We start from the raw sequence: 24,124 nt of genomic DNA, 5'->3' as shown, positions 1-24,124 counted from the left end.
TAAATTATAACTGGTATTTACCTATTTGATTATTAATTTACCATCATTCTCTACCAATTCCATGAGAAATCTTTGAGCTTAATATTTCATTTTTCATTTTTGAATTTCTAAATATTCGTTTGCGCCATTTTGGATAATTTAAGTAAATTTAATAAATCTCGAATTTCCGATGAATTGTATAAGTTTTCATCAATACATATTTTGTTACTTATATGTAAATTTTCGTTTCTTATACTCCCCATACGAAAAAAATATATATCCGGATATATCCCGGCCAATCTGCATATAAACGACATATATAAAAATGTATGTCTCATATATGCAGATTGGCCCGGATATATCCGGCGATATATTTTTTTCGTATGGGTCTCTAAATATGAATTAGTGAAAATAAGTGAATATTCACTAATTCCAAGTGCAAATCGAACCACCAATTCCAAAAAGTGGTTTGATTGGCACTCTGAATCAGTGAATATTCATTTATTTCACTTATTTATGTTTAGAGAATACCTTCTTTACTTAAACCTGCTCTCTAAACATGAATAAGTGAAAATAAGTGAATATTCACTAATGTCAAGTGCAAACTGAACCACTAATTTCAAAAAGTTGATTTGATTTTTCTGAATCCGACTCAATACTAAAATAGTTCCATATTGGAAGGTATTGAAATGATGAATAAAGATTGAATTCTTTTCAATACTTTTGAATTCCATTATAAGAATTAGAAAGTATTGAAATGATCGAAATTTCAACTCCATTTAATATTTTTCAAAATCTCCGTGTGGATTGAAAAAAATTGAAATAATTTTCAATACTTTTCAATGAGTATTTTTAATCAAGGTATACAATTCTCTCAGCACAGCTTTTATTACCGTATATAGAATTCGAAACTTATATAGCGGGGAGATGATTATACTTACATCTCGTATATCGCATTAACATTCAGAACATTACTCTATCACGTTCTGACATGAATTATTACAAAATTCATATGTGACTATTTTTGACACTAGAAATACACTGGTCACAAAAATTAAGGGATATCAAAAAAATTATAAATTTCTGGGTGATTTTCAACATGCTGTAACTCGGTGAAAAATTGTCGTAGAGTAGAAATAAAAAAAGAAAATTGTAGCCTCAAGTTTCTAATTTTCAGATCTAGACTTCAAATTTTGTATCATGCACGGTTCCGGAGTGATCCTAAGAAAACGGAAGAAAAAAAAATTTTCCAATTTTTTTCTCCTCTTCGAACAAGTCTATGGACTTCAATAAATTTTTGTTCATAATCTGACCTTAAGACTATTTTAGGAAATTTTATGCCCTTTAATTTGCCGACCTCAAAAAGTCTCTACGATGATTTGGCGCCGAGTTATCATTGATCAAAGCAAAAAAGTCCATTTTGGCTTTGATAATCAATAACTCCGGACATGTTGGTCGTACAGAGAATAGAAGTAGGGTTTTGAAAACTGCTAAACATTTCTATGAGGCAAAATTAGTGGTTTTTGATGGAAAAATTTTATTTGAAGCGATAATGTTTATTAAAAAACAGGAAAAAATTCGCATATTCAAGGATATTCAGAAATCTTGTTATAACTTTAGATATACAACGGATAAATAAAAGATACCGTCGGTTTTTTTTCAACCTCAAAGTGTCCTGAAAAAACCCTGAGAATTTCAAAGCGCTGCGATTTTTCTTTCTTAGTGTTCCAAAGCTTTAAATTTTCGTTTTTTCGAAAAATCGCATAGGGGAGGGGGGGGGGGGGGGGCAGAGCGGGCCCCTGGGGGCAAAGCGGGCCCCTTAAAATTTTCAAAACTTGAAAAAATATGGGGGCACAGCGGGCCCCGCTGAAATATTGATAATGAAAAAAAATTTTTTTTTTTCGCCTATTTACTATAAATCCAATATATTGGCGCATTTTTAGCCCTACGCATGACATCTGAGGCAAAATGGACCAGCCGAAAATTTTGAAAAAATGATTTTTTTATGTTTTTATCAAATTAAAAAAAAAAATTCATATATTTCTACATTTTTAGCCCTACGAATAACACCTGGGGCAAAATGGACCAGCCGAAAATTCTGAAAAAACGATTTTTTCATATTTTCTGGCTGATTCTCTTTGTCTGGGGCCAATTTGGTCATTAAAAATATTAAAAAATTAAAAATTTTTGTTTTAGTTGCTAAATTTTTGAAATAAAGTAAAATTATCAATAGTCTAAAAAATTAAAAAGCACGTTTTTTGGTTTAAAACTAATGGCAAAAAAAGAAATATAGAACTTTTTTTTAATTATAATTATTAATTAATCTATTCTGATGGTTGAAAGCCACAAAAAGTAATAACCGGCTTAGGGGGGCCTCCTTGCCCCGGTCTCCCCTAATGAGGCCTAAAATAGACCACCATAACTGTTTATCAAATATTTATTATTACTATATAAATATAAACATAAAAATTTATTAAGAAAGTTAAAGATAATAAAATTACATTTTAAAGTTATATCACAGTAAACTATTAAAATGATTCTTTATACTATTAAAATACAATCGTTTTATAGTTCTTTGAAAATATCACACGTGTAGCTTCGCACAATTTTGTTGTGAACACCGACACATGAATCATGGGTCCAATTTTTACATTCCCTGTGGAAAAGGTCTTATAAAATCTCATAAAAAAAATTGGCTATGAGAAAACGATCAGTATTTGTCCACGAAAAATCTCAAAAATTCTTATACAATTATTTTCTCATAGATGGTGCATCAAAAAAAAATTTTTCTTAAAATTCTCATATAAATCATCAGAATCTATAAGAAACAGAAGCTGTAATATTGTGATTATAAGTATTTATAAGTTTTCGAAAAATGTAAAGTTTACAATTGAGTAGATTTTGGAAATTAATAAGATTGTATGAGACGATTTCTGAAGTAATCATACAAGATTTTTTAGCATGAATTCAAAAAGTTTGTATTATGTATACTCAAGAATATTTGTATGAGTATTTATGCCGAAAATCCTTAGCAATCTATTCGCGAAAAATCAATGAAATTGAGTCAGTTTATTTATTCATCAAAAATTACTCAAGTAAACATTAATATTAAATATTAAAGTCATGATGTATTATGGGATATACTATAGTACAACCCAAACAGGTACTTGTTGGTCTGTCAAATGACAGAGGAGTACTCGAATAAAATCGTATTGAAATTTGGAATATAACACTTCTGAAATAAATGTCTTACCAGGGACACTACATGTCGTAGGCGCGATCTCGTGGTGAGCACCGAACTACTCCCGCTGCTGCTGGCTAGCACCGGTGACTTTCCCCTTCTCCATATCGATCTTTTCTCCCAAAAAATTTTTTCTCTTGGCTTAAGCAACTTTTGTTATTTTGGTCGGAGAATACAAAAATACATGCGTAAAAAGAATAGTACTTGTTCCGAGAAATTTTATTCTGTTTAACCAAAAAAATGCAATATTGCTACAAAAAAATAATGTATCTTGCACCAAAAAAAAAAATGGGGCAAGATACATTACTGGGTTTGTAAAAAATCACATAAAAACTTATATTTTCACTCATCTCCGAACAGTTAAAATATTCAAAGTACAAGAAAAAGTGATAATATTAGTATTTCTGGTGTAAATTCTTGTAAAAAAAAACTGAAGTTAAGCAATTATTCTTAAATGAATCTGATAAAATTAATATTTTATGTGAATGGAAATTATTTATAAAATCTCATAAGTACTCCATAATATTTTATAAGTAATAGCCTTCTAAATAAAACTTACAAAAACTCATAAATCACATAGCTTTTAAATTAAAATTAAATCTTTCAAGTTTTTACAAGTTAATTCGATTATAGATTTTCTTACTAATTCTCATAAAATTTTTATGAGAAAAAGGTCTGCATTTGTCCATGTGATTCCTGATTCAGTCTCATAAAATTTCGAAGAAATACATGTTAAATATTTTCTCATAAAATATGACAAACATTTTTTGATATTCAATAAGATATTATCTCCTAGGATAACTCTTACTAAAACTTATAAATTCTGAAAATTTCGTATAAAAAAATAATCTTATTGCGATTTTGTAAGTATTATAACATCGGAATTCGCCTGATCAATTCTTATTGAAAATACATCAGAATAAACTGTAACAATCTTATAGAAGTGAAAGTACTTATTGAATCTCATAATCGTTGGCGGAATTCGAGTCACAAAATCTCATAAATTAAAAAATCTTACTCATTCTTTTAAAAATCTAGTACGGAAATCATGATAGGAAAACATCAAAAGCTTTGACTCATAGATTCTCATAAAAATTCATATGAGAATTTTTTTAAATCTCATAGATATTTTCGAAGCTCATAGATTCTCATAAAAAATATTCAATATCTTATCAGAATTTATGAGAGCTTTTCCACAGGGTTGATCACATTGAATCCACGGCTCTAAAGATTCCGAGTATAATTTGGCACAAAAAATACAAGCCGTATCATCGACCGATTGTTTTGATTTGCTTTTTCCTTTACCCTCTCCTTTATAATTAATTGTTAAAATAAATTAAAGAATAAAAAATATCAAATCGGAAGTTTTTCAGGGGGGCCCGCTCTGCCCCTAATTTTTGATTTTTTCAATTTTAATGGACGCAGTATAATGAAGTGAAAATAAGTATCAAGGGTCTAAAAAGAAGTAAACGCGTTAAAAAAATTAATCATATTATAATTATTTCCCTTAAGGGGCCCGCTCTGCCCCCCCCCTTCCCCTAATGAGCGATTCTTCGGATTTCGATCATTCCTTCCATTTCAAAAGGTTCCTTCCAGCGACAAAGCTTATTTCTTTGATCAAAAACATTAATTAAAAGAAAAATTAAAAAAAAAAAAATTTTTTTTCATGAAAAATGATTTTTTCGGAATTTTTTGTTTTTCGATGTTTTTCATTCTTGTCATGTTCACAATTAAGTTTATAGTCGAAAAAATTACCCTGAATTAATATTCAGAGTGATGAATAGAAAAAAATTTCAGCAACCATGATAAAAAGTTTTTATTTTTTGCGGGCAAAATACAGTGGATTTTAAAAATAAAATTTTTTTTTGTTACAAAGACACAAAGTAACCAAAGAGTTGGTTCTAGTCGTGGATATGCCTGGAACGGAATGCGTGACAGGACTCAATGTTCCAGGCATGGGTCCGCATATGTCCAACTAAATAACACCCGCGCCGGAAAGGCATTCATGATTGAATTGTCAAATCTTAAGAGATGCCTTTCTAGTGAAAGTAGAGCGCTCGCGGAGTACAAATTACTGGATACTATTTGCAGTTATATGATAAATCGCTCGTTGGGACCCTGCCAAAGGTGCTTATGGTTCTATGTGCCAAAGCTCCGTTAACTTCCGGGAGGTTGACGATTTCCTTTCACAAGTGGCAGCCTCCAAAACCGGGCGTTATGAGAGGAGGTAGCAGTCCATAACACTTCGAGAGGTGAAACGACCAAGATCTGCCAGCCGAAATCCTAGCACATAACGGGAGGTAGAGCCGTTGCCTGGCCTTCAAACCCCTTGGAAGAGGGTCAGAGAGCAGCTCAAAGCAGACGGTGAATAATCAGCGCCGCCGTATCCAAGAGTTAGAAGCCGAAAATGCACGGCTTCGACAAAATCAGGCGGTTGCGCCCGATCTGCGAATGGCAGCACCCCCTCCTGTGATACGGATTATTTCACCCCCTCGCCCAGCAACACCAGCGCGTGATCAGCCCCGTTCACCACCGCCGCAACAGCGACAAACACCACCGCTTCAGCTGCCTGCCCCGGTGCAACCACAACCATATCCACCACAATCACCACAACCACTTGTGATCGTGGTATACTGTGACGTGGAACCAGCCATGTCGAGCGTGGTCCATGACTGGCTTCGCGATCTGCAAGTGGTTAACCGCCAAAGTCCCTTCATATGTTGCTTTCACACACGAGATGCGTGTAGGTAAGCCTTCCAGAAACATTTACACGTATTGATTGGCCAAACGTCAACCCTTATTTATTTAAGTTGTTCGTAAAAGGAGATGATCAAAACATTTAATATTTCTAATAAATACTTAATGGAAATAATAAAACTTATCTATATTTCCTATCACAAAAAGGAGATGTTGAAAATCTTCCGTAAAAAAAAAAAAGGAAATGATGACAATGATCTACATATCTCCTTGTTTAAAAGTAGGTCCTCAACATCACGCAGACCATGGAGAAAGACTGCAATGACTCGAAGTCTCACTGAACATGGATTGAAAAGCATTGCAGTTGCAAAATCTAGCTTCTCCCGCCTCAATCAAGAATTCTCATTGGCCAATTCTTAACATATCCATTATCATTTTCTTGTCATAACTAAAATTTAGTTGTCAGGAGAAAATTTTTCCTCAGTGTAACAATAATTTGTTTCAACTATTTTCGTTAATAAATCAATTATTCCATTTTGTCACCGTGCTAACCGTGTTAGATTTTTTGTGGCTCTTTACAGCTGGTTGAATTGTGTTTCACATATAGCTTTTTTTTATTTGAGTAAATTTAAAAATTACTTGCACTCATGTTTTTTAGTACTAGAAATTTTTTAATTAATTAAATATTCGTGAATTAATTATTTAAATTGGTTACTGTTCCACCTGTGTGAGATTTAACGCTACTTTTTTAATTTTTCGGATTGTTTATTATTTATGTGGTTTTTATTTATTTTAGAATAAAAATTTCCTCGTGGGAAGGTCGTTTAGGACTACCGATTATTAATTAAAATCAATATCTACAACAAAGTCAAGTGTTTACCCGAGTCGAAATTTAGCGCCTTCCTTAACTCTTCTATGGTCGGACTTATTTCGGACTTGAGGATTCAAAGTCGGAGCTAGTCCCATGTTAAATGAAGTCCGATTTTGAACCTCCAAGTGTTACAAATTTCCGTTTTCACCATTAAGGGGTCTAAAGTCGGAATTGCAGGAATAAAAATTAGTTCCAATTTTGAACCTCTGTATCCGACTTTATAATAATAATAATAATAATAATAATAATAATAATAATAATAATAATAATAATAATAATAATAATAATAATAATAACAATAATAATAATAATAATAATAATAATAATAATAATAATAACAATAATAATAATAATAATAATAATAATAACAATAATAATAATAATAATAATAATAATAATAATAATAATAATAATAATAATAATAATAATAATAATAATAATAATAATAATAATAATAATAATAATAATAATAATAATAATAATAATAATAATAATAATAATAATAATAAATATTATTATTATTATAACTGCACAATTAATATTATTAATAATAGAAACAATAGAAATTTATACTTTTAAAATATTATATTGTTATTGTTTAATACTAAAATTATTATGAGTACATAACTATTATTATATAATAATTATTGTTAAAATTATTGATATTAAAAAAAGTTTTTTTTATGCTCAGGACATTTGCCAAAATTCTGAAATTTTTTTTTTTTTTTTTGTGGGGCAGAGCGGCCCCCCTTCAAAAAGTGATAAAAAAAATTTTTTTTTTCGGTTTTTTTTTTTTTAAATTGTTTTCATTATTAAGAATGTATTTCTTTCTCTTGACAACTATTTTTGGTTTTTATTACTCGAAAAAAATTTTTTAAAGCGTAAAAAATCGTTCACTTTCGATTATCTTAATTACTAATTGTTATTTAATAAAAAAAAAAATCAATTCTATAATTTTACTTTATTTCAAAAATTTATCAACTAAAAAAAAAAATTTAATTTTTATAAATTTTTAGTGACCAAATTTGCCTCTTACATAGAGAAACGGCCGAAAAATATGAAAAAATAATTTTTTCGGAAGTTTCGGCTGATCCATTTTACCCCAGGTGTTATGCGTAGGGCTAGAAATGTGGAATTATGATAATTTTTTTTTAATTTGACGATAAAAATATGAAAAAATCACTTTTCAAAATTTTGGGCTTGTCCATTTTGCCCCAAATGTCATGCGTAGGGGTAAAAATGCGCAAACATATCGGATTTATAGTAATTAGTCGAAAAAAAAAAAATTTTTTTTTTGGTCAAAATTTCAGGGGGGCCGCTCTGCCCCATGGGGGCCGCTCTGCCCCACCCTCCCCTACTTCTTTTTTATTTTTTTATTACATATTTTATTGAATATGCAACTTTAGTATAGACAATAATACAGAAGATAATAAAATATAATTATTATGTAACTTTAATCAGAGGTTACTCTGCACAGAAAAAATAAATTTTTACAATTACCGCCATAAATTTTTAATGTTTAAGTTACGGTTTTTAAAATTCAAATATCAATTTTCCTTGCATAGACAATAAATTTCAATATTTATCGTTCAATTATTTCCATTTTAATTATAAATTAAAGAATTACTGTTTAGAATGATAGAATGTACTGACCACTATCATTATATTACTTGTCGTTTCTCAATTCATATAGTTCATTTTTTTTCATATACTGTTTATTATCTTTTTAATTATTTACAGTTTTCAAGATAATGCTCGCGAAGATTTTCATATTCTTTATTTATTTGATCAATACCATGAATTAATAAATAACAAAGATGTATTCTAGCGTTTTTAGAACTATCTATTCTTCCTCCAATAACATAACTTTCATTGCGTTCCAAGGAAACTTCACAACTTGTACCACTGCTAAAATCTAATAACATATTGGATTCCAAAGCCTTTCTAGCACCATCAGTAGCCTTAAAAAAAAAGTTATTTATACTTTGCATTAATTAATCTTTTTAATTAATAATAATAATTCTCTATTTACCTTAAAAATTTCTGTAATATTGATGTGATGTACTGTTGGTCCGAAAAATGAATACTGAACCCCTACTGTTCTTTCCAATCTCATTTTTATAACTATACAATAATTATACATTAGGTAAGATGTTCATAAATTTTTTCATATGTATTTATGTTCATGATATAACGAATAAGAATAAAAATTATAAAATACCAAAGTCAGCTTTGCAATATAATTCTTGATTTGTACTTGGTGGGTAACAGAAACATCCGTAAACAATATTGTTATTGTATATTAACAAGCCGAAAAAGAGCAATGAAAAAATATAACGTAAGCTTTGCATCTATTAAAAAATAAAAAATATTTATAGTTTTTATAATAAAAATTTTTGTATATTAAATAATTAATTTTTCTTACTTTTTTTTTTGCTGCGGACCGACTTTAACGATTACTTTTAGTAGATTATTTAATATTAAAAACATGAAATAAATGATGACAAAGTTATCTATAATAAAACCATTTAATGTTTTAGCCTGCGGTTCTAATGACGTCTATGAGAGAACAAAACAAAGACAAAGAAAAAATGAATTTTTTATCTTTTAGAAAACTAAAAATAGATAATACTGGTTTAAATTTTTTTCCTGTTCTTAATTAACTGAAAACTATGAATATAGAATGTTACTACACATTTTTATTTTACTTTATTTTTCCTGAGTCAGAATTTAAATCGTATTTGAACGTACTAGATGTTGAAAATGTACATTAAACCTTTGAAGACGTAAATATAGCCGTAAAAATGTATTTCAGATGTAGTTAACGTACGAAAACGTCATTAGAGGTTGCGTAATCGTAGACGAAACATGGCCAATTTCCCGTGCTCCGTTAGGTCTTACAGACTACCTAGAAGCTTGTATAACTCTAGACTCTATACTCTCTAAACTATCTCACGAGCCATCATTACAGTTATCTTCTGCAAGGCCAAAAATATTTTTTAAAGGCTGCTGAAAATTTTTAAATATTAAAAGTTTGGCGCTGTCTACTTAAATTTGAAACACTCAATAATTTTTGTGGATCTTCGGTCGGTAACTAAGAAAGTCAATCTGTATCATCGGGATCTGGGTGATTGATCATCTTACCCTGATAACCAGGGTTTCTCGTACAAAAGTTGGTATTCATTAGTTTGCGACCAACTTGACGCCAAGCTGTCAACAAATTTAGCATTTGCAACTTTTGGCTACAAGTTACCGCCACTTTCTGAGAAAGTTTACGCCAGTATGGAGCCGCAACTGGAATGTAGGTTTCTTGAGAAAATGGGAGGCAACTCACCGTCAACTTATTGAATTTCCAACTTTTGCCACCAACTTTCTCAGAAAGTTTCGATAAACTTTGGAAGTATCAACTTTTGCGGGCAACGTGGTGTCCAGTTGCGGCTGTCGTTTCACGTCAGTTTCTTTCCAACTTGGCTATCAGGGTTTATCATGGGGAATCTGTGTAACGGGAATCCATACCATCGGGATCTGTATTATTGATGATACAGAGCCTTAGCAGATGTCTATTACACCAGATTCCGATGACGCTGATGTATTGATGGTCCAGATCCTGGTAATTCAGATCCCAAATATCAAGATTTCCCTCTAACAGATTCCCGATTATGCAGATAATCTCTGATAGCCAAGTTGGCAGCAAGTTGGCGACAATCTACTGCCACAACCTGTTTCCAAGTTAGCTGCAAAAACTGGCATTTCCATAAGTTGATGGAAACTTTTTGAGAAAGTTGGTGGCAAAAAGTCAGCATTATACATTAGTAGGCGGAAAGTTGCCTTCAATTTTCTCAGAAAGTTGGTAACAACTTGTAGTCAACAGTTACAAGAACTGGAAGTTGTCATCAAGTTGGTCGCAACTTATTCACACCAACTTTCTGATCAGAAACTCTGGCTATCAGGGATGATACAGATAATCAATCACCAAAATTCTGATGACATAGATTGACTTTCTTATATACTGACAGTAGATCTTAAAGCAAAACGACAATGGTGAATTCAACTGCAGTTTCACAATTCAACATGTTGAATTCACAATTTTCTTGTTCGCTGTCAAGTCCTGACTTTTTATAGATTTTCAATGTATTTTTTCTCCGAGCTCGAAAACATCGGGAAGTTTTGGGATTGGCCCACAGAGTCAACCGTTTTTCAGATTTTATTTTTTAACGTCAAGGAATGACTGTAGGGGTTAATGCACAAAAAGCTGCTAAAAAAACAATAGACATCACAACTTTCACTAAATATTTATAAAAAAAATAAATAAAACTTTCTTTTTCCTTTTAAAGAATCAATAATTTATTGCATTCTCAATAACATTTCTACGAAACAAAGAAGCTCGGAGTACCATCATCTATCGTTACCATTCTCGGAGTATTTTCGTCTCTTTGTAACGAGATATATTGGGGTCATATCGGTCACACCGGGCATCCCAGTTGCAGGATCCGATCCTAACATCTGAAAGAAATTCTCCTCATCTCAAACTAATCTCGAAAAGTCATTAAGTATTAAATAGGATTAAATTATACTTAATTTACTTTAGCACTTATACCAAATACTATTTTTAATAAAATTTATTACTCCAAGGAAATGAAATACAATAAGTTTTAGATTTATTTTTAATTTTATTACAAGACAGATGTAAGATGTATAAAAATTTATTTTTTTCTATCGCAATTATAACTTATAACTGAAATTCACTCCGGATTTAATTCGCGTTCACTTCACAAAATTTTTCACTGCATTCATTGTTAAAATGACAAACTTCGATACACAGAAAAAAATTTGTAATTTTATTTTTCAGAGTACTTTCTTTATTAAAATTTTTGAAATTTTTGACATTATTAAGCATCATTTCAAGAATATTCCGCTAAATTTTTATAAAAAAATATTGAAAAATAAGCGAGTGGTAGAGGGGAGAGATTCACCTTAAAAAAAAAGTCTCTATGCGGTAGACAGAATAACTCATGACTGTTTCATTTGAAATTAAAAAACCAAAAAGATTTCTGTAGTACATAAGTTTATCTCGGATTTGAACGAAGGATTTTTTTGTTCAAACACTACTCATTTTGTAATTAAACAAAAGGAGCAATTTTTGGTAAGAATCAGAGTTTTGTGATTTCACCATTACCGAAAATTCAAAAATGAATATTTTGTTTATAAACAAAAAAATGAATTATAAAAATTAGTAATTGATAACTAAAAATTTAAAATGTGGTCACAATTTAATATCATTTCAAACAGTAATTTCGTGGTTTTATTGAATAAATTATAATAATCTTAATTTAAATATTGAAATTTAAAGTTTATATGTAAATAAATCGTGTTACAAGTAATAGAAATTACTGTTTGGTAGATAAAAAAACGAAATTATAATAATTTAACGTTTAAGCTTCAACATTCGATGTTTGGGACATTTAAGTTAATAGTAAAAAGTAAAAAAATATTCAGTATATAATAAATAAAATTTTCAATGTCGAACAATTGATTTTGTGTACAACGGTATATGATTATTACTTTCTTTAAATTATCAAAAAGTACATCTTAAGCGCATCAGTTTTTATAGTTTTAAACAATAAAATTTTACTTGTGTTTGTAAGCTTTTAATGAATGTGAAAGAATTAACCTAAAGTATTTCTGATGCGCAGCTATATCTATATGGCAAGATGACGTATTTTATCATTTCAAACAATTTAAAGACTAAGAGTGACTATTTTTTTTTCATATCAATATATTTTAGAGAATCATTCTTATACTTTTTCGCTTTCAATATTATATTATTTATGAATTACCTTTTTTGATGCGGGTTTATTGTTCAAACAATAAAAATCAATTGAAAATCCGAATAAAATTTATCATTTATTTTTTTGCGTGTATTCCTTCATTCAAATCCAAGATAAACTTATGTCCAAAGAAATCTTTTTGGTTTTTTAATTTCAGATGAAACAGTCATAAGTTATCCTTCCTACCGCATGGAGAATTTTTTTAAAGTGACTCGTCTCTCCCCACTACCACTGGCTTATTTTTCAATATTTTTTTATGAAAATTTAGCAGAATATTCTTAGAATGATGCTTAATAATGTCGCAAATTTTGAAAATTTTAATAAAGAAGGTCTGAAAAAAAATAAATCACAAAATTATGCTCTTTTTTTTATATCTCAGACCCTTTTTCCCCTTCAAATAACTAAAATACTCTAATTAAGCATTTTTTCTCCAAAATTTTCTTTTTTTTTTCAGTGTACACAAAAAAAAATTGTTTTCTTTTAAAAAAATATTGAATTTTTAATTACACAACTTTGATAAAATTATAATTTTTTACGACAGTAATCTGGTAAGTAGGGGTTCGAAAGATGAGTAAAAAAAAATGTGGTAAATAAAATATAATAGATAACAAGTTAAAATAAATAGAGGCCTTTAAGTACTGTTATGCTTGTTTTTGGAAGATGATATATTGTTTTTACATTCAATTTTATAGAAAGGCTCTTTTTTTATGTTTATTTAACTTAGTCTTTTTGATCCTTCTGTCAATCTTTATCTACAACAGATCCTTTAGTACTTCCGTTTTTAACCGGATGTCAATTATTACATTAAATAAAAATATGTATAGTAAAAAATATTATTTTAAATTCATATATAATAAATATATAGTTCGACTAGTCAACTTTCATGAAATTCATATAAAAGATTAATAAATAAGTTTTAAAATATATTAGTTATTAAAACAAAAAAAAACACACACACACGAGATAAATAATAAGTAATTATGTAATCAATAGTAAATTTGATGTGACTCATGATTATATCGATTAGACGAATTTTGGTAACGTTGTAGATCATTTGCTTCATGTTGCGACCGAAGACAATATTGATTGAAATGTGACGTTTCGGATGTCGATGATACTGTGCAATTTGTGTTGACGATAACTGAAGATGAATTATTATTTTGATAAGCAAAAGGCCATGACTGAAAAGAAGAAATTTTATAATTAAATTTTTTAATTGAATAATGAAATTATAAATATTTATAAATTTTTTTAATTTTAACACATCAAAGTATAATAAGAAACAGCAGAAATGGTTAATGAAATAAAACTACGAAACGAGTATGTACAGTGATTCGATCCACCTGGTAGAAAGTAAACATACATGACTTTTATTCAGGAATTTCTCACTGAGATTTAATCCACCTGCTGGCGTAGTTATTTTCTACAAATTTTTTTTAAATTTAATGTATACACTGCAAAAAAAGCGGTGTTAAAATGAACTCCTAACGGTGTAGCGGTGCTACTTAGCGGTGTTATCCAACCGGTGTTAAAATGGCGTATATAAGGAGTTAATTAACTTCGATTGAAATATGAGGGTGTAAATAGAAGTATTTTAAGTAGGGGAGGAGGGGGCAAAGTAGGCTCCTTAAAATTTTCAAAACTTCAAAAAAAATCGGGGCAAAGTGGACCCCTTAAAATTTTCTATACGCCAATAAATTCGGACGGACAATAAGCTTATCGAAATTTCTTATATGATAAGGGCTAAAATAGACCACCAAAACTGTTCATTAAATATAATTTATTAAGAAAGTTAAAGATAATAAAATTACGTTTTAAAGTTATATCGCAGCATACTATTAAAATGACTTTTATATTATTAAAATACAATTGTTTTATAGTTGTTTGCAAATATCACACGTGTAAAGAATAAAAAATATCAAATCCGAAATTTTTTGGAGGGCCCACTTTGCCCCTAATTTTCGGTTTTTCAATTTTACTGGACGCAGCATAATGAAGTGAAAATAAGTATCAAGGGTCTGAAAAGAAGTAAACGCGTAAAAAAAATTAATGATATTATAATTATTTTTCTTAAGGAGCCCACTCTTCCCCCCTTGCCCCTGCAAGACAGAAAAAAAATAATGATAATATTCTATTAAAATTACGAAATTATCGTTAATTGAGATAAAAAAATAACCTAGACTGTAAAAAAATGTTGGACTCGGTGTAAAAATTACACCAAATATTGTGTTAAATTTAGGCGGTGTGAATGAAAAATTTTTACACCGTCAAAAGTGTAATTTATGACAATTTTCCGTTAAGAAAAATATTTAAATGTTCAAAATACTGTTTAATATCTTAATAAAGTCGATATAGTTATTGAGTAAGTCGTTAAAAATTTTCAATGATCATTTGCTGCTTATTTATCAAAATTACAACGAGTAACACGGAATGGTGTAAAATAGTAGATTAACACCGTGTTAAAATTACACGGATGCATAATTTAAATTGTAATTTTACACTGCTCGGGAGTGTAAAAGTTATCGGGGCCTATTTTCACACCACAATTTTTTACAGTGTATAAAATAAAAAATGTCACTTTCATTGCACTAAACAAATTGCATTAATTTTTAATCTGATGTTTCTCATAAAATAATAACTGATTTACAAATGATAAATTAATCATTTTATTTTTCTCGCTGATTTAGTTTGCAGAGACTCGAATAATAGAAATCTACCCCCCATATTTTATACAATAACACCAACATACAATTATGGACAAATTCAATAATCATTGAATTTCAATAATCATTGAATTTCAATAATCATTGAATTTCTCTATAAATTGATAAATCTGTCGTAACATCAATTTTTGAAACCATGAAATTTTTTTCGTATTTGAAATACGATTCGTCTTCTGAATATTCGTAAAGTAAAACTACTTTTTTTAACACCGGGAAAAATTTTAACACCGCTACGGTGTTATTTGAACACCATTTTCGGAGTTAAATTTAACACAGGGATAACGTGGACTTAGACCTTTTTTTGTTACAATGAAGAATGAAATTAAAAACTATGATGGAAAATTAAAAACTACGATTGTTAAAGATTCTGTTAACTTACCAGAGTCAAAGATAAAGGTTTCGTTGAATCTAAATGACTATCATTGTCCTCACGAAGAACTGCACGTAAATGAGCGATATAAGTAGCAGCCAAACGAAGTGTATCTAATTTACTGAGTTTTGTATCGGCTGGTACCCAAGGTAGAGTTGTTTTAAGACGACAAAATGCTTTACTCAATACCCTCATTCTGGCTCTTTCACGTGCATTTGCGGCATTTCTCGGAGCACGGACTTCACCATCATCTTTGCTGTATTTATCATCCAGAGAATAATCTTCGTCGTCTAAATAACTTGTTGACATTCTCCTTTTTCGCGGCATTGTCACTCTTATTATTTCAAAATTTCAAATTATTTTTATATGTTAATTTTATCAATTCGATTTTTGGTATCAACAGAAACTGACACTTAAAAGAAATAAAAAAAAAGAAATCGAGTCAAAAAGACTGATGGGATTCACTAAACAAGCGTAACTAATTGCTCGAGGCGTTAAGTGGATGCTGGAGTGCTACGAGAAATGAGAACACAAAATGATGATGACGATGAATGAGAAAAAAATTTAAAAAAAAGGAAAAAAAAATTGAAAAGGCGGAAAATTAGTCATAGGGCGGGTTTTTGAGGCGGGACTAAATATTGAATCTTTCCACTACCAGAAACTAAGATGTTTTCTTAATAAGTCTCGAGCCAATCGTAAATCGTATGTGCTTTTAAACATATGTGTACACCTGGTCTCTTTGTTTTTAATTTTCGGTTTTGTGTTTGTTATTGTAAAAAATTTTTCATTTTTATCTTTTATTTTTAATATCTTTATGTTGTTAATGTGAGATGATATTTTTTTTTACATCGTCCCTTCAAGGGCCACGTGCCGAAATGTAAATTGATTAACAACTTCCTTATTTATCTTAACGACAAAAAATTATATTAGTTTGTTTTAATATAAAAGATAACTTTCATTTCTGATATAAAAAAAAACCCGACTTTTCCTAATTTTTTAGTTATGAAAGTATCAATTCAGATATTATTTTTTATTATGTTTTTTTATCGGTATGTAAATTTAAGTTTACATAACAAGTTTTTCACCTTTTTTTTTTTTTTTAGTATTTTATTTTATTTATTGGCGATAAAAATATGACTGTAAATTGTAATAAAAGTCGATTTCGGGTTCAATAATTTGATTTTAAATTGAGTATTAAATTAAATTTAATATTAATCGACAGATAAATACTATAAATTTTTAATTTTATTGAATTTTTACAATGATTGTTTAATGAAGCGAGAACTTTTAATGATAAAATAAAAAGTTGAAATTTTTTTGATGAATAAAATAGAAGTAGTTTGGTACAGAACAAAAAAAAATGAGTATAAATAATTCAAAAAAAAATTGTGAAAAACGGTCAACTTTGTTCAGTTTTTAAATTTCTATTGTTTTAAAAAAAAATTTTAAAGATTCAAAATATATATTTCTAATACTATAAAAGCTAAAAAATGAAAGTTACAATTTTTCGTAACAGATTGATTTTTTTTTTAAAATGTCTAAAATTGGAAACTACTTTTTTGTTCTCAAAATATTTATTCAAATTAGAGATTGATAAATTTTAAAATTTTTGTGAAAAAGAAAAGATAGCTTTTAAACGAATTAATTGATAAGAATGGTCTTGCTTAGATTCACGTATTTCCTTATTATTTTTTAAATAAATAAAAATGTTCTTAAATTATTTACTTCATAGTGATGGAATATCTATGCTAAATACAGACGCACTCATCATTCTAAAAATAGTCAGAAACACTTCCTACGATCCTGTAATGACATCTGTTGAGAAATTGATTTTTGAAAATCGATTTGATATTAAGTTTTCTTTTTTTACTTAAAATTTCGGTGTAAAAGACGGTGTAAAAGAAAACGCTCATGCCGTGTTAAAAATACATCGCTTGATATTACACACCGAAAAAATTTCACATGTGAAATTCTAATTCCTTTCCAAGAAAAATTGTTTTAAAATTATCATTAACTCTACGAGTGCACCAAAGATAGTCCCGTTCATTTTTCTGAGTGTGAGAAAGAGGTCCGGTAGCGTATCCCCTTAAGGGCATTCTTCGACAGAGCCCCCACTTTTTTAAATATTCAATGACCTTGAACTGTTATAACAGTATTAAAATTTTATTAATCAATTTAAAAAAAATTGAAGCATTAATTGAAAAAAGGGCAATGCAGTTACAATTTCGCCGAAATATAGATTTTAAAAAAAATTACTCACAGTTAAAATCAATAAGAATTCTTATTTAACTTAAGTTAAACGAAATTTATTAAATAAATTTTAGCGTAAAAAATTTGACATTCCAAATTATAATATTGACATGAAGATTTTACTGAAATTTATTTTCCAAATTTTGTTTAACCCCTAATTGATATCAACTGTAAATAATTTTTTTTAAAATCTACACACAGAGAATTTTTGAGTAAAAGTTACCCATAAAATTTGGTACTGTAAGAATATCTAACCAGTAACTAAATTTTTATTATGTTGTTAGTAGAAATTGCATTTCATTTACATGCTATCGAGTAGTATATTTTACAATGTGCATGGGAAAAATTTAGATATATTCTACATGTCCTCACAGTATCATATTTTTTGGGTAATTTTTACTAAAAATTTCCTTGTGTATATGTCTCGGCGAAATTGTAACTGCGTTGCCCTTTTTTTAATTAATGCTTAAACTTTTTTTTAATTAATTATCAAAATTTTAATACAGTCATTACAATTGAAAGTCATTGAATATTTTTAAAAAGTGGGGGGCCATTCTCACTATTCGAGAATGGCCCCCCATATTAAGTTACACGAGAAATCTCAGGTTTCAACAAATTTATTTTTTTTGTAGCTCCTCAAAAATTTACTTGAATCTTTTCCTTATCATTACCAACTATAATGTCAAGCCTCGTTAAATTCTGAAGTAATAAACCGACAATTTCTCAAGTAGAGTTACGACTTTCTCATCTTAACAGAAGAAAGGATAAAAAAATTTATTGCAAAAAAACAACTGCAGGTTTTGTCGATATTTTAATTCATAATCTAATAAATAAAATAAAAAAAAATTACTGTATCATTTGGTTCCATTTCACACGCGATTCGATTTTTTTCAAATTTAATGCCCCATAATTGAAGCTTTTATGGCATCCCGACAGTCACCAGACTGCCTCGATAAAAATAATATCCAAAAAAAAGAATTTTTTCGGGCCTTAATGTCATATAATATACAGACGGTTTAATATTTTTTTTTCTTATGAGGTTTTGATTATTATATTTTTTACAATCCCATACAATAAACTGCAAATACTTAAAATATCGAAGTGTTTGTGGTTTGTCGTAAAAAGAAAGTTGATAATCTGCTTTTTACAATTCATAAATGATAACAATATTTATATTTAATCTGTAAAGTCATTAATTTTATTTGGGGTTTGTAAATAATCCATAGCAAATTAGGTAATAAAATAAATAAAAAAATCTATTGATATATAAGTAGTAGGAAATTTTTTTTAATACATTATTAATGTAAATGTATTCACCATTTATATTTACAAAAAAATCAATATGATTTTAACACTAAAATAAACTATTTAAAATTATCTTCTTAATATTAAAAGTATAGAAGAAATAAAATGCTATATTTATATACAAAAGCTTATGAAAAGCAAATAATACAATTACATAATTATTTTTAATGATATGCAATAATCAATTAAATAATTTTTTTTTTATGTACAGTCGAAGTCCATTAAGTCGGATTCCATTAACTCGGAATTTTCCCTCAATCTTGACCCCCACACGCGCTACGCTGACTCCCACCCGATCCTATACAATTGTATGTGTCTGTGTACATATATATATGAAGAAAAAAAAGTTATCTTGAGTCAAGAAAATGTTTTGGACGACAAACGTTTTCGAGAGCAAAGTCAAGATTTCTTGAGCCAAGAAAATTTCTTTCGATTGAAGAAAATTCGTTTTGATCAGAAGAGATTTCTACTTTATCCGAGAAAATCGACTCTGATAGCGACACTTTAAAGATAATTGCTCAGCAAGTTCTGCTGTGAAACATCTACGGCTAACTTAACGACAAGTTTCTGGCAAGCCTCGGCTGGATCATACTTGCTTGCAAGTTGATACAAATCTACTGCCGTCATCTGAATGTAATTTGACAGAAGAACTTGCCGTCAATTTGAAGTGAAACTTTCAACCAACTTGACGTCATTCTCTGACAGTAACACTTGTAGCCAAATTTTGAATTCAAGTTACAGACAATTTACTGTCGACTTAAAGGTAACTGCTTGTTCTCCAATACTTTCCTTTAAATTGCCTTCAGAATACAGCAGTATCTTGAAATTAACTTGTGGTTAAGGTGGCTATCAGGTGAGGTTTTCAAAAAATTTTCTTGAATCAAAAATAAGTACTCAGTCGATAATTTTTTTCTGTGTGCGCATTAGACTGATTCAAAAAAATCGACCATTTTTTTTTCAAAACCTCCTATTCAAAAGTTGCAGGGATGTAAAATAAGATGCCTGAGACTAACTGTCCGAGTCAATGGAATTCGACTGTATTTATATTCAAATAGTAAACAATTAATTTGATCATTATTATTAATTTTAATAAAATATAATAATAAAATTAACAGTAATCAGGATAAAATACATTTGTCAGCTTCCTTTTGAGATTGTGACAGAGTTTGGCCGCGTCTCTTTGCACATGCAACTGCATCATTGGGTACGTAAGATATTCTAACACCCCCATAGGCTCTTCTAGGTGGCAATGCGTACGCCGTTGCTTCGTCAGAACTACTAGATGAGCTACATGTCGAACAACAACTTTCTTCATCATCATGTCTTGTAATTCGGCCAACATTTTCTGTAATAATTAAATTATCTATTATTAAATTATACATTTTTTAACTTCCCGCTATGAAAATTAAAAATTTAAAACAGGGCAAGTTATTGGTTTTGGTCCGATTTTCGAAAATTAAATTTCCATCAGATCTTATAACGTTTTGAGATACTAGGGAACTATTCTGACTATTTTCGGATAGACGTCCGTCCGTCCGCGTGTGTGTGTTTGTGTAAACTTTTATATCCTGAAGCTGGTAGACAATTAACAATTATTGGATTTTTTTTTTCAACAAGTCAACGACAAAAGAAAGTAAAACTAAAAGAATGCACATGTAGAGAATTAAAAAAACTATAGATGCAGTTTTTTCATCATTTAAATTATGTAAAAAAGTGTAAAAAAGTTGCGGTATGCTGCAGGTGATCCGCTGAATATCATGTGGAAGTCATATTTTGACACAAATATGAATTCCGGATGAATTCCTGATGAATATTCGAAGATAGTATAGAAATATAGTTCTAGTGATAGATTGTATGAAAAATTCTATTACAAAAAAAATTTTTTTTCTTGCGGGGAAATTGGGAGTTTTTTTTAGCGGAGTGATCTCGGAGTGACGTGGATTTTATTTCACTCCCAATTCACCCTTGTCCGGAGTTTTAACATTTTAATGAATTTATATTAATTTATATTAAACTGTTAAACACTTCGCGAATTTTTTTTAGTGTATTGACCTAAAAGAGCTTTAATTAATAAATTTTTCAAATTCATTTTAGTTTAGAAAAAAAAATTTTTTTCTGTAGAAAATTTTTTTCAGGTGGTCTATTATGCCCCAGATATCGCAGATCAGCTTAAAATATCTTTAAAATATCAGAGATATCATGATTTGACCAAAAATGAAAAAAAAAAAATTTTACTAAATTTTTTAGGGAGGCCTTCATGCCCCAGGCTCCCCTATTACTTCGTTACTGCTAATTTAAAAAAAAAAAAATATCTCTTATTTTACGTGTCAACTTATAATAAAATCATTACAATCTATTACTAACTTTCTTTCCATATTATCTTTTGATATTCATCCGAAAATCATCTGAAATTCATATTTGTGTCAAAATATGACTTCCACATGATATTCAGCTGATCACCTGCGGATTACAGGCGGAATTTCGCAACTTTATTGTTTTGAAAAAAATCGATAAATTGTAAAAGGTCGGCTAACTTCAGTATCATAAACTTTTTTTGTCCGCCGATATTTTTGGAACGAATCAACCGATTTGAACTTTTGTTGGCGGCAATCGAAAGGGCTTACCAAGACTTAGAACATTAGATTTTGTAGTCGATCGGTCAAGTAGTTTACAAGTTATATAAAAAATAAAGATAAAAAAAAATTTTTTGTTGCATAACTCGTAAATCACTCGACCGATTTATTTCCACACGGAAAGATTGGAACCCGATTGGTTACTGTTCTGCATCCGACTCAGTACGATGCTGAAAAAAAATGCTCGATTGTGGTGCAGCACCACACTGATTATGTGCGGGACCTGATTGAGTCATGTGCGCATATCACTCAGTCCGCACAGTAATCAGTGTGGCGCTGCACCACAATCGAGAATTTTTTTCCAGCACCGTACTGAGTCGGGTGCAAAACAGTAACCAGTCGGGTTCCAATCTTTCCGTGCAAGTTTGATCAAATCTAACTCTCAACAAACCTAAGTCTCGATTGCCGTAGAATCGATCGATTTGTTCCAAAGATATCATCGGACAAAAATGACTTTTTTTCAGCGAAATGTATATTTTTTCGGTCCAGTCATTTTTTGAGCTCAAAAAAAGCGTGAAATTTTGGGGTTGACCCACAGAGTCAATCGTTTTTAAAATTTTTTTTATGGATAATTTAAAAAAGTAACATGTCGCAAAAGAAAATGAAATATTCACCCCAAGATGTGCTGGCTACTTGTTCAGGCTGCAAACTCCGCGACCGCGGAACATTGGGTTTGGACGGCGAAGATGAGCAGGCACTCGCCAGTGGCATCGTAGATGAAGTTCCTTGCGCTTCGTCTCCTTCAAATCTAACTCGCCTGGATGTTGGCGTAGGTGGATCTGTTATTGGAGCTGGATTACCACAGAGGTCCGTCGTGTCAGTCGGTACGTTTGGTATTAAATGAGGGAGAGGCGGTGGCGACGGAGGCGGAGGCGTTTGCGGTGATACTGTCGTCGAATGTGGTAGTAAATGAGGGGGTGGAGGTAACTCTGGCATACTCGATGCATGAGTCGGCGTTGAGTTTTGTACACAGCGTAGAGGTTCACGATCTCTTGCCTGCATTAGCCTTTGAAAATTATAAATAAATAAATAAAATATTTAAACGATTTATTAAACAAAATAATTTATTAGCTACGAAGATTTAAAAATTTAAATATACCTTCCAAGTTCACTTGGGTTCGTTTCTTCCGTATGTGTATTGCGCTCCTGCAAAAGCCTCTCGAGATTGCGTTCTAAAATTACTCGATCCAAGCCGCCAGATCGTGATCCAGCATTTGGTAGGCTTTCACATGGGAAATCTAGGCAAGAAATTTGTGTAGGAGTTGTTGCAAGTGATGTAGAGCCTTGGTAGTGTTTTCTTGAAACTCTAGGAGAATTTCTAGCCGAACCGGAAGTATATGCAATAGTGTGATGCCTTGTAGTTGATAATGGCGGGCTAGAAGATCCTTCACTTGGTGTTGGAGGCGGCGGTTTCCTGTTTTGTCTGAAATAAAATACCGCATTAAGTAAAAAAAATAAATTTTAAACCTAAAATAATAAAAATGCATTGATGATGATGATGTGATAATTTATTTTTAGCTTACTTTGGAAATGAAGAGGGCGGCGGTGGCGCAAGTGGAGGCCCAGCAGACGAATCACTGGGTGTCGTCGGTGGCTCACCTTTGCTACAGGCAATACTGCAATAAATTGCGCCTCTTCGTGGTAAAAAAGGTCGACCGAGAAGCGAAGTTCGGCAAGTAGCGCAACAAAAGCAGGCTTCAGTAGCGTGCCAGTGTTGGCCTTCATGTGACATCTGACCCTGATCTACACCGATCGGCTCACCACAGCTGTCACAATACTCGGCAAAAGAGGCGTCAAAACAGTGAAGACAGTAGGGCCGACCTTCACGCATAACATAACGTTGACCGCCGAGCTGGACATGAAGAAAAAGAATATTAAACTACTGTAGTATCATTAATTTTTTGAAATTCCCGCTAAGAAAATTGAAAATTCAAAAAAAGAGAAGTTATTGGATTCAGTCCAATTTTTGAAAACTGAGTTTCCAACAGATCTCGACGTTTTAAGGTCCTAGGAAAATATTCTGACTATTTTCAAGATGATGTCCGAGTGTATGTACGTACGTATGTAAATATTGTAACTTTTGAACGAATGAACCGATTTGGCTTTTTGAGCTCGCGTTTGAAGCAGCTCATTATTTCCAACAATCTGTGAGAAATTTAGCGTAATCGGTACAGCATCTTCGGAGATATCCCAAAAATAAAATTTTTTCAAAAATGTTTTTTTTGTC

At 30.3% G+C, this 24,124-nt stretch overlaps 2 protein-coding genes and 1 long non-coding RNA gene across 11 annotated transcripts in view; all 3 read right to left on the bottom strand.

Moving 5' to 3' along the window:
* Positions 1 to 7,481: 7,481 nt before the first annotated feature.
* Positions 7,482 to 9,622, bottom strand: LOC130665148 (uncharacterized). Its single transcript, XR_008989514.1, has 4 exons — positions 9,214 to 9,622; positions 9,010 to 9,139; positions 8,821 to 8,912; positions 7,482 to 8,749 (listed from the first exon to the last, which is right to left on the bottom strand). It is a non-coding gene; the product is annotated as an uncharacterized LOC130665148 (long non-coding RNA).
* Positions 9,623 to 11,386: 1,764 nt separating this feature from the next.
* On the bottom strand, positions 11,387 to 16,714 carry LOC130664729 (musculin-like). Its single transcript, XM_057464805.1, has 2 exons — positions 15,719 to 16,714; positions 11,387 to 13,797 (listed from the first exon to the last, which is right to left on the bottom strand). The coding sequence occupies exons 1-2, from the start codon at positions 16,034 to 16,036 to the stop codon at positions 13,603 to 13,605; spliced, it is 513 nt and encodes a 170-aa protein (XP_057320788.1). The 5' UTR covers positions 16,037 to 16,714; the 3' UTR covers positions 11,387 to 13,602.
* A 2,468-nt stretch (positions 16,715 to 19,182) lies between these two features.
* LOC130666156 (protein prickle-like) overlaps positions 19,183 to 24,124 on the bottom strand; it is a 90,530-nt gene continuing 85,588 nt past the window's right edge. For 4 of the 9 annotated variants that reach the window (XM_057466944.1, XM_057466947.1, XM_057466948.1 and 1 more), the window contains 4 exons: positions 23,421 to 23,749; positions 22,997 to 23,320; positions 22,512 to 22,903; positions 19,189 to 20,609 (listed from right to left, as the gene is read on the bottom strand). In XM_057466944.1, coding sequence (XP_057322927.1) covers positions 20,383 to 20,609; positions 22,512 to 22,903; positions 22,997 to 23,320; positions 23,421 to 23,749 — 1,272 coding nt within the window. In that variant the 3' untranslated portion in view covers positions 19,189 to 20,382. Of the gene's footprint in view, positions 20,610 to 22,511; positions 22,904 to 22,996; positions 23,321 to 23,420; positions 23,750 to 24,124 lie in introns of all 9 variants that reach the window. The other 5 variants (XM_057466945.1, XM_057466949.1, XM_057466943.1 and 2 more) reach the window with 4 other exon arrangements.

Source organism: Microplitis mediator, chromosome 3 (genome assembly GCF_029852145.1).
Source record: "Microplitis mediator isolate UGA2020A chromosome 3, iyMicMedi2.1, whole genome shotgun sequence".
Lineage (NCBI taxonomy): Eukaryota > Metazoa > Arthropoda > Insecta > Hymenoptera > Braconidae > Microplitis > Microplitis mediator.
This window is presented reverse-complemented; position numbering and strand designations above follow the sequence as displayed.

What these genes read in the sequence shown, in the direction of transcription:
- LOC130664729 (XM_057464805.1), bottom strand. Translation starts at nt 16,036, where the DNA reads ATGCCGCGAAAAAGGAGAATGTCAACAAGTTATTTAGACGACGAAGAT. An exon ending in AACCTTTATCTTTGACTCTG is followed by an intron (nt 13,798 to 15,718) that starts GTAAGTTAACAG and finishes TCTTCTTTTCAG; the next exon opens with TCATGGCCTTTTGCTTATCA.